General features: G+C 37.6%; 1 protein-coding gene across 1 annotated transcript in view; it reads right to left on the minus strand.

Moving 5' to 3' along the window:
* Positions 1–1,801: 1,801 nt before the first annotated feature.
* The window catches only part of LOC134678496 (protein Wnt-5b-like), a 57,616-nt gene continuing 42,406 nt past the window's right edge, over positions 1,802–17,011 (minus strand). The window contains exons 4-7 of the mRNA XM_063537073.1: positions 11,284–11,395; positions 8,890–8,992; positions 2,969–3,126; positions 1,802–2,334 (exon numbers count right to left, since the gene is read on the minus strand). Of these exons, the coding sequence (XP_063393143.1) occupies positions 2,137–2,334; positions 2,969–3,126; positions 8,890–8,992; positions 11,284–11,395 (571 nt within the window). The 3' untranslated portion in view covers positions 1,802–2,136. The remainder of the gene's footprint in view (positions 2,335–2,968; positions 3,127–8,889; positions 8,993–11,283; positions 11,396–17,011) is intronic.

Below are 17,011 nucleotides of genomic sequence, written 5' to 3' on the forward strand. Positions count from 1 at the left end.
GCGAGACCGCAGGCCGAGCATGGCGCAGCGAGGCCAAAGGCTAAGCTGAAGTAGAGGACATGTGGAACACAGACCAATAGTAAATTGAGGTAAAATCAGTCATTCACTCCGAAAGTGTGCGCGTTATAGGTATTGACAGTCTCTTAAGACTGCGTCGAGCGTCCAGTGGCGCCCTCATTAGTGGAATTGTGTTTTATAATAAAGCAATTAATTTCTGTACCTATACATGAATCAGTATAATATGTCATAGGTATTAATATTGTTGTCCTACTCGTACTTATTCTCCAACTTTTGGTCTTATTCCGAAGTACCATTTCGTAAGTTTCGGCCCGGCCGAAAGGTTCGGCCGTTTTTTGGCCGAAACCGAAACTACAGCCGAAACATGATTTTTTGGCCGAAACTGGCCGAAACCGAAACCGAAACCGAACCTTCGGTCGGACACTACTATTCTTTAAACCCTTACTACTAATACTGAGCCTCGTTATTTTATCTTAATTATTCAAATCTATGGTGTTCACTTGAAGGACCAAAATACTAAAAGCTATGCTAAGCTATGGATACCTATACCTACGAAAAATACGGTACGAGTACTACGAGTAACGCGAGTCACCATTTTAGTTTTAATTTACTCTAGTTGGATAAGAGATAATTTTTATGTCTGTGTCACAAAATACATACATATTTCATACTTATTCATATTTATTTATTTACCCCCTTATTTAAATAATTGTAATTACAACAGAGATAGCATGTTACTTGAATTTACATGTCGAAATTCATGTTTTTTTATTGATAATATAACATGGAAATATAAAATATGTAGTTTTAGAATGAGAGTGTAATTTCGATTGTACGGCGACGGCTAGGTTCAAGTGATTCCTAACCCCCTTATTCATATAACTTTACGGGCCTGATTTAGTTGAATTATTTTTAGCTAATTGAGGTTTGTAGCGCGTTTATGAATAAGAGGGTTATTGTGTACATGAGGGTTTGCGTCGAACACACTGTCTCTGTAGAGGTGTTACAATGGTGGTATACGGCTTAACACATTCACCGCTGAGCTAGGTCGTAGCGCTACGTCGTAGCCGATAACATGGATTTCCCGCTATGAAAATGAAAAATCTTTATTTCAGGCAACTAGTGGCCCATAACGCCCATACATAAATACCTTAAAAGTAGCATACAAATTATAAAACTATATTTTAAAACTAAACATTATGTATTGAAAATGCTTCGTTGAGACAAAACGACACCGTGTCGTGATTAGCGCTGAATGGGTTAATTACAAATTACTTAAATATAAAATAGTGACTTGCGTTACTTTTTCGTGTCGCCCAATCCTATTTTGACTTCGAGGAATGTCTATCATTTTTACAATTACATATTTATACATAGGTATTTTGAAAAGTCTACGAATAAATTACTATCTTACGTATTTACACTAACACAAATGGCTTTCAAGCATCAACATTCATGGTTCAGATAGTGAATAGTGAGCATTATAAACAAATACATCCCTTACCTACCTAAGTACATACAGTGGCGTAGCGTGAATCTATCTAGCCATTCTAGCCGCGGGCGAACACCACATCTGCGAGGCCCTTTTCAATGTGTTTTCCCAAGGTAATGAAAAGGTTGGCTTTGCGAGGGCCCTAAGTGTGAGGCCGAGGGCGAACGCCCCATTCGCCCACGCCTAATTTTGTTTACGCAACTGAGTCTATGTTGACATGTCCTACTTGCAAGTAGGTATAGATCTCGACGGTCCTAATATGCAGGTGATACACTCGACTCTGCAGCACCAATGAAACTTGCAATGGCATCGCTCTTTGACCGTCAGTTTCTTGTTGTTGCCTCACCTAGCACATAAAGCTGAAGGCACCCAAGCCACGGAACTTTCAACACTGTTGTTTACGCAACTGAGTCTATGTTGACATGTCCTACTTGCAAGTGTAGATCTCGACGGTTCTAATACAGGTGTTACACTCGACTCTGCAGCACCAATGGAACTTGCAATGGCATCGCTCTTTGACCGTCAGTTTCTTGTTGTTGCTTCACCTAGCACATAAAGCTGAAGGCACCCATGCCACGGAACTGTCACCACTGTTGTTTACGCAACTGAGTCTATGTTGACATGTCCTACTTGCAAGTGTAGATCTCGACGGTCCTAATACAGGTGTTACACTCGACTCTGCAGCACCAATGGAACTTGCAATGACATCGCTCCTTGACCGTCAGTTTCTTAGTGTTGTAACCTCGCCCGCAGCACATGAGAGCGCAGCCGTCCATGCCAGCGGATGTGCGGCTGCATTCGCGACCTGATGTGCCGAGGGAACCCTGAAAATAGGTATTACATAATGCTTAGGAGTATAAAGAAGATCTTAGGGTATTTGTCAGTATCAGTGCCGATCGATCGTGAAGAGAACCGGAGTAGATTATAATTATGCTGCTGCGTGGTATGTATTTAAATTAACTCCGCTGTGGAAGTATGAACTTGCTTTGCGACTTGCGATATTTTTATGCCAAAGCGTGGTGAAGAGTCTTAAACGCTCGACCAGGCAACGGCGCCGTCCACCATGAATTCCGAGCTTTAAACTAGAGACTCAAGCGAAATTTTCGATAAAGTTAAAGCATAAAGGGCTTATCTAAAACGGATGCAAGTGGCAAATAGGCCAATGCCGGTTCAACATGTCGGACATTCTAGGGATTCAAGTCATAGCTCAAGCGAGGTAGATAGATAATATTTATCTCTCATTGAAAATTTACATGTTATTTTTCCATAAAAATAGGAGAAATTCATAAAAAGAGAGAGAAAAACAAGAAACTAGGGAAGAGACTCCAAGGCTTCTAACCAGTGTATCATACTGACATAATTATTAACTTAAATGGAGGATTCGACACACCTATATACCCTGTGCATGTTAAATGACTAAATAATTTTGAATTTTTTGAATTATGGTCATCTACTAACCAGAGAGTCATTCTTCACACAGTAGTCAGGCGACGGCTCGAGGTAGACCAAGTCTTGGGCCGTAGGTAGCCTGTACCGAGGGTCGCTCAGCCTCAGTTTGCCTCGCCTGGATACTTTCACTTCCGTGGCACCTTCGTACTTATCGCGGAGGTAGTCGCCTGCGAATTTAAAGCAATTTTACATGTATAGTCAACAACAGAAGTAATTTTGTTATGACCTCTCAGTGGTCATTTTTATCGTCCTTATCGAACTTACGGAGTATCAAAAGTAATAAAAGATGTTAATTGGGGGGGTTTTGTCATGGCACTCAAAATATTTTATGATATGTTATTTTTTATTAATATAAATAATATGATATGTTACAGACTTACAGTGGTAAACAATTATATTATTTAGGTATATTATAATGTAGAGTTATACTATAATTTGTGGTAAATGGAAAATCAACTCGTTATTGGATCAGTACGGTCAGTAGGTATGTATAGAGAAAATATACCTACGTAGGTACTTAATTATTCTACCAAAACATGAAAGTGGCTTTTATGTCATTTAACACAAAGAGTGTAATTTTTTTGATATTTTAACAGCCGTTAATAACCGTGGCATTTCTTATATTTTTATCACAAAATTTAATATCCAATTGATTATATCAACTATATCAAGTGATCGTCGTCGTTGGAGTCAGCCCCAGTCCCAGCTTAGAATGCTAATTTATCATCTGAAAGGCATCATTAAAATAATGAAGCGCTTAAAATATAATGACATGCTATACCCCAATATATCACTTCAGTAGTAATACGGTGTGTGTATAAATTTACTTTAATTATATACTCTTAGGCTCTATTAGCGTCCCAAAACAATAAATAAGCTTTGAGAGAACTTCGTTCGATTGATGCAAAGACATCTTATTTGTAGACCTTTACACGTTACTGTACGAGGTTTATTGGTCACTTTCCTTATGTGCTGTTGTTGGTATAAAGTTATACACCATAAATTTGAGGGGGCTTTCATTTTAATCATCTTATGCCGGCTACATACGTAACGATAAACCGTTGCGATAAAACTGTGCAGTCCGACTGTGCAGATAAGTCGAACCGTGTGTATGACAAATCGTTACGATAATCGACAACGATTTGTCATACACACGGCAGAAAAAACTGCGCAGTTCGGACTGCACAGTTTTATCGCAACGATTTATCGTTACGTATGTAGCCGGCATTATACATACTGACAGATCCAAGTAGGTTATTTTTTAAGAATTAAAAAACTTTGACACAAATGGACGGCATTCTAATATTAAACATTGTACGTTTTTGACATTCACGGACCGCTTTTGGATTGCAGCCACGCTATTTGGACTGTTGGAAGGCTCGTCAGTGGCCACCTTTAAAATACCCATGTAAACGAAGCTTTAGTCGCACTTCGTAGTTCGTAGGCGTTTGATTTACGCGCCCACCCAGAAGATGGCGTGTTGTATTCCGAACCAGTAATTATGGGGCATCATTGAATCCCAACGAGATTTTAATCCTATACAATTTGTCTTAATTTGAATACTTTTGATATTATTCTTAATTCTCTAAGTTGTTTAAGATGGACTGACTGACTTTGCAGGTAAGACAGGTAGAATATGCAAGAGCGATAGAGAAAGAGTATTAACGAAATTTCATTTTTAGTTTTTCTCAGTAGGGGTCTACCCTCTGGCTAAGTAGGTATACAGTGTGGAAAGATAAGTCGGGCCCTGGAGGGAAACTACCTTAAATCCTTAAGCTGGCTTCATTTTACTTAAAGGAGGCATTCCTTTATTTTTAAAAAGAAACAAAAGTGCATTCAAAGAATTTCTAAAACTCGCTTGCCTCGCCCGGGACTCAAACCGACTAAAAATTCCAAAAAATAAGCACTCGCAATTTTATTCTACTAGTCGACACAGTTAATGTTAATGATAACATTTCTCCAAGAAACATTCGGTCTTACACTCGTCTCTCGTATAAAATATCCATAAAATCTAATATTCAGTACTCAAGATTTTTTTAGACAAGCCAAATTGAAGAAAAACCCAAGAAATATTTGAATGCAGTTTTGTTTCTTTTTAAAAATAAAGGAATGTCTCCTTTAAGTAAAATGAGCCAGCTTAAGGATTTAAGGTAGTTTCCCTCCAGGGCCCGACTTATCTTTCCACACTGTATAAAGTTGGTCAAGCAGATCTTGTCAGTAGAAAAAGGCGGCAAATTCGAAAAATGTAGGCGCGAAGGGATATCATCTCATAATTATAAAAAAATAATTTTGCGCCTTTTTCTACTGACAAGAGTGACAAGATTTGCTTGACCATCTATAATAAAGAGATCGATATCAGAACTTGTTCAAATGGTATAATAAAAGTTAGGTCAACAGTGTACCTACCCTTAAAGTCGTAAAATAGAAAATTAGTTGAATTTAAATGCGCTTTTAACCTTATTAGAAGTATTAAGCTGTTTTTATTAAGGCAATGTCGCAACGGCAGTCGGCACAGAACATGCCGACATAACTTCATAAAATTGGGCGACTTTTTAAATTCTAGAATCAAGCCGACCATTCACGGTTCTGATCTGATATGAGCTAGCTGCGGGAGAAACTCTTTTTTTTTAATTGCCTGGGTACATATTTATAATCGTTATTTTTAAATATCTATAATATCATATCAACTAACTCTAATAATAAGTATGTACAACATTATGTCTTTCCCACATCACGAAACAATGGTGTTCCACTTCCAGACATTTGGGATGCGTGCGCGGAGCCGAAGCTAACAAGAAGAGGCCCTTTTGACACTTTAATGAACTGTAAGGGGTCCTCCGAGCGGATGCTGTCCTTGCCCCTTGCCGTGTAAGGACTATTGAGAGTTGATGGAATCTAAAATGAACTTAACCAGTGGGTGAAAGCTATGGACTAAATAGGTACTGGGCTATGCTATGGGCTATGGTTTCCAAATTTTTCATTGTACCTATGGCAATTTTCATAGTTCTCTGTCGAGTGATGTTGATCAGTCTGTCAAATGTGGTTGGCGCAACTGACCCTAATACTCTTTGGGCTAAAATATCTTTAATATGCAGTGAATGGGGCTCTTTAAGAGAAGCCAACGATCATTAAAAGAAAGGTTGAAAACTTGATTAAGTCGCGTTCTCGAATAAGTTAATATATTTATGGCTCAATAAAAAATAAACAAGTTAGGAAACTTTACGGCCTGCCAACGGTTGCCTTATTTAACGTTTTCTTATAAGTCTTCATTTTATAGTTCCAAAGAAAGTACATTTTTGTTTTTTGGGTGGCCTTTTATAGAGTTAGAACCAAGAAAAGTCTGCAGCGATTTTAGTAGCCCACACAGTGCAAGTGTTATTTTGAACGTCAAACTTCTATGAAATAATGACGTGTAAATAACACTGTTTGTTTGTATATTGTTTATTTTTCGGGGTCAAGCGCGGTCAAGGCGCGCTTCAAAATTTCGTACAATAGACTCGCTATTTTGAAGTGCGGAGTGAAGATTTATGTTTAAGAGCCCTTCAACGTGCACACTAGCGCCACTGCTAAATAATCGTGATTATTTAATTTTAAATTTCGTGAAATTTAAATAATCACGATAATTTAGTAGTGGCGCTAGTGTGCACGTTGAAGGGCTCTAAACGAAACCGAGAAAAAGTATCTGAGCGGCTACCGCGAAAACCGAAATTCGCAAATTGCGGGGATCTTTCTCTTTTACTCCAATGAAGGCGTAATTAGAGTGACAGAGAAAAATCCCCGCAATTGACGATTTTCGGTATTGGCGGTAGCCCTACTGCTCATGTGGTAGGTTTTCTTAGTTCCGTTCACTGTAGAAAAATATACGTGAGGTGTCCTTATACCCCCCTCCCCCGTCGTGACTTTTTCGTGCAAACCCCCCCTCCCTATCCAACCTCGCGTGATTGGAGTGGACGGACAGTGGAGTCTTAGTAATAGGGTCCCGTTTTTACCCTTTGGGTACGGACCTTAAAAAACAAAAGGAATAAAAAAGTGTCCCAAATAAAGGGTTGGTGGGTCAATTAGGTAAAATATATGTGTGCCTTAACAAAAGACCGGATAGGGATGTTAATAGTATGTCATTATGGTAATGAGGACATTCTCTACACTCTACAGGGTGGTTTATTAGGGTTTAATGTGTATTATCATTATCAACTCAATTTAAATCGGGGGTTTTAAAAACCACTTTAAGGCGCACTTTATTAATTTTAAATGGATGTAAGGGTAAAAATAAAAATAACAACGGGTTGCACTCCGGGAGTGCCGGCAGAAGTGAAAACTCAATGACATTGTTACTCAAAATATTAATAACAGAGCCATGTACCTAGTGCAAAATGTCTGCAGCACTATGTATAATTGAGGTTAACGTCATCTAGCGTTATTTCGTCGCATTACCTACTTGAAACCCCTAAGCACATCACTGTGAGAACTACAGTTATATTAATACGAGTTTGAGGGAAACTCACTAGATGGCATTTAAATCAAAAAACAATTACATTGTCCGTCACACATGACGTCACGCAAGCGCCCTGCGCCGCCTAAACGAAATAGCAGGCTCAGGCATACATTTTAGCGGTAGAAAGGTTATTACGCCTTACGCTGTCTCGAGTTTAACATTTTTTCCCCACCTCAAAATGTGCACAGCGCCGCTAAAGAAGTTTTCACTTCAAAAAGTATGTTGAAAAACTTATAAACGTTTCACATGGTAATAATTTAGATAGCGTTTAGCTTATTTTCAACATTTATTAAGTAGGTAACTAATTAAAATAACAGTAATGTCTCGTACAGTAAAGCAAATAATTAATAGTAGAGGAATATTCACTACCCGGAACTGTCGGTTCCCATTAATCTTTATTTACTGTTTCATTTAGCGATTTAGTCAGTTTCATTTGAGAGGCGATAACCTATATATAGTAATAATATTATAAGTAGGTTATCGCTGCTCATTGCTAAACTTAGTATTCTATCAACCACAAATCGTACTATCTACGTTCCATTTAACACAAACTAACGTGCTATAACACATAATTAAAATGAGTAAGATCTAAACGAGGCATTACACCTCCGTATAGCAAGTAATAACTTTAGAAATCTCTTACTTTGTAGATTGCTTATCTAAAAACAACCCTAATGAGAACTTATTTAGGTTGTGTTTTGTTTGGCAACAAGACATGAGTTTTCCAAAGTTATCCCCGATATGCGAATGTAAACGATGCATATTAATATCCCATGTCTTCTGGCACCCTGGTAGATTAATTTCAAGTTATTAAGTGGATAGTTTCTATTGTTTGCGGGGTTTGTTTTAAATGGCAACCATTTTGTACTGTCGGCTTCGGTTTAGTCGTAATAAAACTGAAGCTTTCTAAATTGACATGGTTTTGTGGATGCTATGGAGATGGATCATGGAGCTGAAGTTACGTTCAAGCTAAATATCTCTTTAACGGACCTAATTTTAAAATCTCCACAATTCAAGCCTCATTAACACATAGTCCTGAATATTCTGCATTTAGAAAAAATACAAAGAGCTAGGGGATGTGATATTTTAATCCTACAGGGTAGTCAGTTTTGCCTTACCATATAGGCCGTGCCCTTACAAAGGGTATGATATCTGACTTGCTATTAGTTACTGACCTGGAAGGAGGCCAGTTGTTGCCAGCATGTGACCAGGGTGCAGGGGACACGCCGTGGCATTTGAGATTAGAGATACTGACCTGTCTCGCGGAAGGAGGCCAGTTGTTGCCAGCATGTGACCAGGCTGCAGGAACCGGACACGCCGTGGCATTTGAGATTAGAGATACTGACCTATCTCGCGGAAGGAGGCCAGTTGTTGCCAGCATGTAACCAGGCTGCAGGGGACACACCGTACCGTGGCATTTGAGATTAGAGATACTGACCTATCTCGCGGAAGGAGGCCAGTTGTTGCCAGCATGTGACCAGGCTGCAGGAACCGGACACGCCGTGGCATTTGCAGGTGACGCGAGATTTCTTGATCACTGCCTGTGAAATACATTATATTTGTGATAAACTTAAGAGGGTACTAAAAACCTTTAAAAAAGTTGTGTTTTTACGGTTCGCGACTTTATTGAGAAGAGAATAAGAGCGCGTCAAGGTAATTTTGAACACCTACTTCTGCTGTTGACTGTATCTAATCCGTATAAAGTATCAAGAGAAAAGTAGAAATTATTGTAAGTCCGTTGTAGACTAGTCAGATCGATATAATCTGAAGTAATAGGGGCATAGAGGTCATTTTGTGGCCACGAAACATGACATTATTACTTATTAAAACGCGACTTAAGTGCGTGTTATTAAGTTTTAAAATGATCTCGGACGTTTCGAGAACGTCATTATTCCTGCGGTCTCGGAGAAATAATAATGTGTAATATCGTGACGTTTTAAATTAGTGTTATGAAACATGACTTACATAGGGTAATTGCTTCAGTTTACCTTCCAGTGTCAGTTTCCGTCCACTTGACGGATTAGCAAATAATACATTTCATTTTTAATTTGCTACTTGCGAAATATATTTTTTTATGTAGATAAATTGTTTAGATATTAAGGATTGCAATAAGTCCAAATTTGTGTAGCAATGAATGTTTATATTCAAACTTTCGTCATTCGTTTACTTGACGAGCCTAGAGCCGGACGAAAACTAGCGCAATGGTCCTATTATGAATGATATTTTCACCTCAATCGTAAATTGCGAAGTGAGTCAAATTTAGCTTCCGAGATTTATTTTGACCTACACTAACATGCATACACACATAGGGCACTAACAGGACAAATTAAATAAAAGCTTACCCCCTTATTCATAAAACTTTACGGGCTTGATTTAGTTAAAATATGTCTTATCCCTTTCTTACAATTACATACACTGAGAGAAAAGTACAACAAAAACACACTTAGAATTACAAAAATAAACTTAATCCGGGTACAAGGAGAGTCAACTAATAGGAACAAATTGACTTTTGCAATTTCTATTAGTCCTTGCAATTTCTATTATCTGTTTGTTGAAATTATATTTGGGATTACTGAGCTGTTTGTAGAAATAAATAAACTTTACAGAAATAGTGAATCGTCTATAATTATTACTAAAACTTCATTTTTTCCCCCAGTACAGAACTGTTTTTTAATTCCTGGTGATGATTTTTCTCTCAGTGTAAGTCAAAAACGCGGCAAGTATCATGGGCACCTTTGCACCCGGTACAGCCCGTGGAGGTCTTTAAGATTAAAATATTTTAATATTTAGATATATTTAAGTTACTTTTGTATGATTATTTATGTACCATTAACCTTTTGTATAATAAATAATTATAATTTTCGTGTAAATGACAGATAAGGACTAACGATTATTAGCTAATTGAGGTTTGTAGCGCGTTTTTGAATAAGGTGGTTAGAATCTAGTTTCGTGGCCACAAAGTGTTTAGTAAGTAGGAGAGTATTAGCGGAGCCGATCCGCCGTAATCCTAATAAGTTTAGCTGTCTGTGGCAAGTACTTGTATTTCATAGCCACAGACAGACTGAGCCACCTTTTTATTGGCTTGTCCTCGATGGGATATCGTGTTTTGTCGATACCTATGAATATCATATATTTATCTGTATTAAGTAGCACGTTAGCAAATGTATATAAAGTCTTATTTATTTGTTGGTACAAACTCGAATAATAATTTGAAAGTAATAGAAGATGAGAAGATGACCAAAGGAAATACTATTGTTTTGTACTAGAAGGCCGACCGGAGGACCCCAGAGGCAAGCCCAAGCTCAGATGGTTGGACGACGTGTACCAGAGCGGCTACCCCGAAAACCGAAATTCGCAAGTTGCGGGGATCTTTCCCTTTTACTCCAACGAAGGCGTGATTAGAGTGACAGAGAAAAATCCCCGCAATTTGAGAACTTCGATTTTCGCGGTTATAGCCCTGCTCTGTGGTGTGTAAAGTGATGATAATGTATTTGGTACCCATCGTCCATCAGGCTCGCTGTTATGCCTGTGCATAAGCTGCCTGCCCTGCTTTCGCTTGCGTTTCATCATCTGACCTAAAATGTTGAAAATAGATGATAATGTGTGATTACCCGCCGTCCAGCCTCATTGTTATGCCTATTCATCAGCTGTCTGTCCTGCTCTCGGCTGCTTTTTACTTTTTATATCTAAAGCGATGAAAATTGATGATAATGTGTAATTACCCGTCGCCCTGCCTCGGTGTTATGCCTGTTCATCAGCTCTGCCCTGTTCTCTGCTGCCTCGTTTAACCTTTATATCTAAAGTGATGAAAGTGATGATAATGTATGATTACCCGTCGCCCTGCCTCGTTGTTATGCCTGTTCATCAGCTGTCTGCCCTGTTCTCTGCTGCCTCGTTTAACTTTGCGTTCGCTCTCCCGAATGTCCACAAAGTCTTCGGTGAATCTGTACAGAAAAATAAACATTGGATGATTAAGTACATAATTATCTACTTTTAGAAAGTACTGATGTTATTCTACTTATTTATTTATTTATTCTTTGCCTCAACTTACAAAAGGCGAATTTAAACACAAACAATTTAAGACAAATCCCAACTCCGCATACTCTTCCAAGACCCCAGCAACAAAAAAAAGTTTCTGAAACAATAGTTATTTGTTTTACAAGGCAAAGTTGTTGTTTAACCGCCCGTGCTAATATTGATACCCGAGCAAGCGAAAGATTCCAAAATTGAACCACGAGCGTAGCGAGTGGTTCAAAAAATGGAATCTTGAGCGTTGCGAGGGTTTCAAAGCACGAGGGTTAAAGAAAATTTGCCCCCGATTGAAACACAAAATTTTTCACCACACCAACCCGAAGCAAATATTAAATGTAAAATATCAAACAAAATCAAACCAAATCAAATCCAAATGAATGTTATTAAATATTTATCATCCAAAATCATCATTTAAAAGTCAATTCTACCAGCAAACATAAGAAAACAACTCAAAATTTGCATTTGATTACTTGGCCTCACATGTGGATAAAATGCAACTTTGCTATTCGTTTTTGAAGTGCTAAGTATTCCTTTCCGAGCTGGTGTGGTGAAAAAATATTTGTGAAACGCAGGTGGAACGTCAACTATTTGTTTACAGAAGAACCTCTAAACTACACATCAACAAAGTTCGGGGTGAAGTTTTATGTGTGTAGGCGGGAAAGAGACAGATATGTTACAGTTAATTCGTAGCAGCTACGCCCCTTGCTACGAGCTACGCGCCGTATCGATCTGTAGACCCACTCGGAGTTCAACAACCTAAAAACGACTTCAATGTAGTGGCGTAATGTATAAATTTGCTTGTTTTTATGTGAAAAGCGAGGGAAAATACGGTTTTACTTCTTGGCTATCCGTACTGCTCCTAGTATCAATTCTTTTGTTGTTTAATCAATTAAATGGGATTGTTTTTTTTGACAAACATCGCATAAATAACAATTTCTAATTTGTTTATTCAGTTTTGCGAGTATTTTAGGGCCAAATTCTCATGTCACGTAGGTTTTTCTGTGCATATTTTCGGCCTGGCAACATTGCATCGAAATCCGGATTATCGGCCCCCTCAATCGTATGTGGTCCTGGTACTCGATAACGGATTTAAGCATGCTTAACGCGCTAAACCCGGGTAAGCTTATCCTTTACCCGGGCTTGGACCGGCCGTCTTGCCAGGTTATGCTGCTTTAGTATTTTGTACCTACTTAACTTGAATAATTTGCCTAATTCTTGAGACTCACAAAAATGTTTAGTTTTTATTTTGTATAGATAAAATATAAAATTTAGTGGATGGATGGATTTTTCTATTACTTATAAAATCTTATAATATAAGCGTAATTTCACCGTTTGTCCTCAAAAATCTTCCTCTGAGTCATTCCGAGTTACGAAAACGTTTGGTACCTATTTTCGTAAAACTGAACGGAAGATTACATACTTTTCTTTCAGCCAAATTTTATTAACGAAATGCAGACATTATTTATTTTAATTCATTGACTATGAGTGTTTCAGTTGCTATGTGTAAGTTGAGTTGTCTGTAATATCAGTAAATCAAAATCATCAGTAATATGAGTATTATTGACATGGCAAACAATTAAGGATTTTCTATAATCTGATATTGCGGAGTAAAGCCATTAAAACCAACAATATTCATTATGAAACATTGCATTATTACCTACCCTGCCATATCATGCTATTGAAAATCGTAAACAAAGTAAAATTCCCAAAATTGAAATTCCATACAATAAAACCGTATTCAGAGGCCTCGACTGTATGGAACATTCCACAAAACGCGAGGAATTCGGCCAATCTCCGCTCACCCATGCGGCCCTGGTGTGAAAAATACTCGACTGCGGGAAAATCTTCTCTATGAAGTCCACGCTATTGAGAAAAGGCGCATTTTCCCTTTGCCGGATTCTCGGCTCGCATTCTCCACCGCATGCCGATCATTCCCGAACTGCTCGCCATCATGGTATCCCGGTGGAGAAAATTCAAAGAGACAAATCAGAAAAGCTTTTTTAAAACCTGCCCCGCAAAAAAAACTTAAAAAGCTCCACAGTGTCGATGTGTGCTAAAGCTCCTCCCATTTTCCGTGTAGAGACTACACACTTACATAGTCGGCTTTTTACGTTTTTGTTACCCGTGCCATAGGGCTTCTCGTGTTTATTAGGCCCTAGTATTCAAGGTTTGGATTTTTACAAAGCTCCACCTTGAGGCGTGGAGATTCTTCTTGGCTCATGCTGCTTGTCCTACGCCCTCTCTATTCTAATTTAAATTTAAATTAAGATATTCGGGGGATGTTTTCGTGTCGCTTAGCAACGTTGAAACGAGACATTATTACAACTCCCTATGATTTTTGATCTCCTAGTTCGACAGCCTCGAAGCGATGACGTGTCGTTGAAAAACGCCACGTTGCTATAACGACAAAGATAAAAATTCCACGCAATGCTTGCGCCGTAGCTCTCTTTTAGTATTTTGATGTCCTGGTAACGTTGCCTCAAAATATGCAGAAAATCCCGTGTTTTTGTGAAAACGCCGTAAAGAAAATTAATAAAAAAAAAATTTCATTGTTTTCCTTTATTAATTATTGGAAGAGGTTTGCACACAGAAGAAATTGTGTAATAAGTTCATCATTCCCTGGTGTCGTGGAAATCTAACTTGAAAGAAAGGAACGAAGGAAATTTCTCAAAGAAGTTTCATGGTAGAAACTAAATTAGTATATTTGTGGATAAATATTTTCCTTTCCGGTTTTAATTAGTACAAAATATTTTGATATGTTAACACACAAATTAATCGAAAAGCGGTTATAATATAAATTAAAAAAATTATATTTAAAATTTTATTATTCTGGCATGAACATGGCATTAAACAAATCCGGTTACAGTGGTATAACTAACGAAACGGTATATTTATTGTACTAATGGTTAAATGAAAACCACGTTTTGAGGCGTTTAACGTCGGTCTAACCCTTTCAGTGCGTGAAAACGGACCGGGGCAGCAGAAGGAGCAGGGGTTGGCCTACGGTTTCCACGTAGTTTCAATACTACTCGGTCGTATGTACGTAACGTAGGCTCACGTAAACTATGTATTAATAATTTAAGGTATGAATTTTTACAGTATTTTTTTTAGTGTGAAACCAAACGTGTGAATGTCTTTCGAGGGTAATGGAGTAATGATGGATATAATTTATTTAAGGGCAATGTAATAAAATATCACAGCTAATACACCTACTTTCGATTTGCACTTTCTAAATAGTTAAATATTTGAAGGAAATGAGTGTTATAAAAGTTTTTAAAGAAGACCAATCTTCTTAAAATGTAATTCTGACAATGTCAAAATGGCGAGGATGTAAAAGAAAACAACCGTAAAAACTAATTCTGAAAAAGGAGGACGGGCAGATTTATATGGACACTGGCCCGTAACCACCGTTTTTTTATATACATACTTAATTTTTTTGTATGGAAACTTTGGGAACCTTTGTATGGAAACCTTCACATTTCGTGAGCCGCGTTACCCGCTGCCTTCACCAGCTAACACCCCCTTCTACCCTTAGCGCCCTGGTACCCGACCTGTCTGCAGCCATGGTTTGACACCCGTGAGGCGCTTTTGACAGTTGATTAACGACTATTTGATTGTTTTGACAGCTCTCCGACAACCGCTAAAGGAATTTTGTTGTTTTAGAGGATTTTAAAATCCTGAGGTATTTATTTTCTCGGCTTTCAACTGTTCTGATATCTTTTTCGTAGATATACGTAGCTTGTTTTTCAGATTAATAATTACAATTAGCAATAGGTAACTTATAATAATTACGTGGCTAATTATATAGAACCTTATCATTGAACTATTTATAAAATCTTACCAACCTTATTTTTCACTGATAGTTTTTAAGGGTAGTAAAAATACAGTAATAGGAATCATTAAAATATTGATCACTAGTTTACTGGTAATTCTGGTGAAGCCGATTTATTCAATCTAGAAGGATTTTTCAGGTAAGGAAAACACCTGAAGAGCGAAGGTAAAATTTTTCACCTGTCTTACCTTCCACCTGAGTACTAGGGGATAAGGATGTTAAAGGAGAAAAGTTTACCTTTTCACGTGGATACCGAAATTTCAGGTGCACTCACACAAACGAAGCTCACCTTTTTGAATGCGATGTTCGTTTTACGCAAACGACGTACAGCCCAATAAGGTCGCTATGTTTTGAGGCAGATACTGCTTTCCCGCTCTCGCTCCCTATTATAAAAGGGGAAAATGTGCTGTTTCCTTGTGTGCGTCGGGCGCTACCTTTCCCTAAATGACACACACACGTCCGTTTTCTGGTTAAGTTTGATGGTGTGCTAGTCGAGCGACAGGTAAAATTTACTTCACCTGATTCTTGTTTTCCTGGTATCCAGGTGCGAGGTGAAACAGGTGAGCTTACCTGAAACTTTCAGCGGATTTCAGGTGTGCACACTGGCTGACAAGTTGCCTTGCGGGGAAAATTGTGTACCGCAGTGTTTTCAGACAGGTATGTTAAGATTTATTCTTTATTCTTTATTGTATTGCAGTCATGTTCATAATTACATTAGGTGTTACAATTTGTGGATAGTAGGTACATGACACCCTGTAAGGGCATTCAATATATCTTAAGTCTAGGTATTAAATATTTAGTACATGCATGCATCTTATACTAATAGCAATAAAATCTATATTCATAGTTTTAATATTTTATATTTTATCGACGTTTATGCATTTTTCAATGTCAAGTTCATTTATAAAGCTAGTAAAATAAAATAACAAGATTATGATGATTATTAATATTAAATGTCCAGGTTAATTTATAAATAAATTCAAGTAATAAACAATATGGTCACTATTAATTAATTTAACTATTAAGTAACTTTTAGAGAATGCATGAATGTCGATAGATGTTTACAATAATATTTCAATAAAAACTTAAATAATTTAATTTGAGTAAATACATAGTATAGCAATATTATTCCAGTGTTTGATCGTTCAGAAATTCGTCTATTGTATAATATGCTTTCTCTAGAAGAAGCTTTTTAAGCGTAATTTTAAACTGTTTGTCGCTCGGTTCCTGTTTTATACTGTCAGGGAGTTTATTTGTAATTATAATACATTGGTAATAGGGCCCCTTTCTGCACATAGCTAATTTAGTATTTGGTAAGACTAGCTGATTTTTAGACCTACTATTAGTTTTACAGACTTCTCCTTTGGTTTTAAACAATTCCGAGTGGTTTCTAACAAAAAGTGCGGACTCAAGTATATATATACACGGTAACGTAAGTAATCTATGTTTTACGAAGTGCGGGCGACTGCTGTTTGGTATTCGTGTGTTTGTCAGAATACGGACGCATTTCTTTTGCATTATAAACAAATCATTTGCATCAGTGCTTGAGTACCATAAAACCACACCATATCGGAGCCACGCATACGCATATGCAAAATAAGCTGTTAGCGCAGTCTCAAAATTTGTGTTTCTTTTTAGAATATTTAGCGCATAGACAAATCGGGATAATTTAGTTTTTACATTTTGAATATGGCTT

The sequence above is a fragment of the Cydia fagiglandana genome, chromosome 2 (genome assembly GCF_963556715.1).
Source record: "Cydia fagiglandana chromosome 2, ilCydFagi1.1, whole genome shotgun sequence".
Taxonomy (NCBI): Eukaryota; Metazoa; Arthropoda; class Insecta; order Lepidoptera; family Tortricidae; genus Cydia; species Cydia fagiglandana.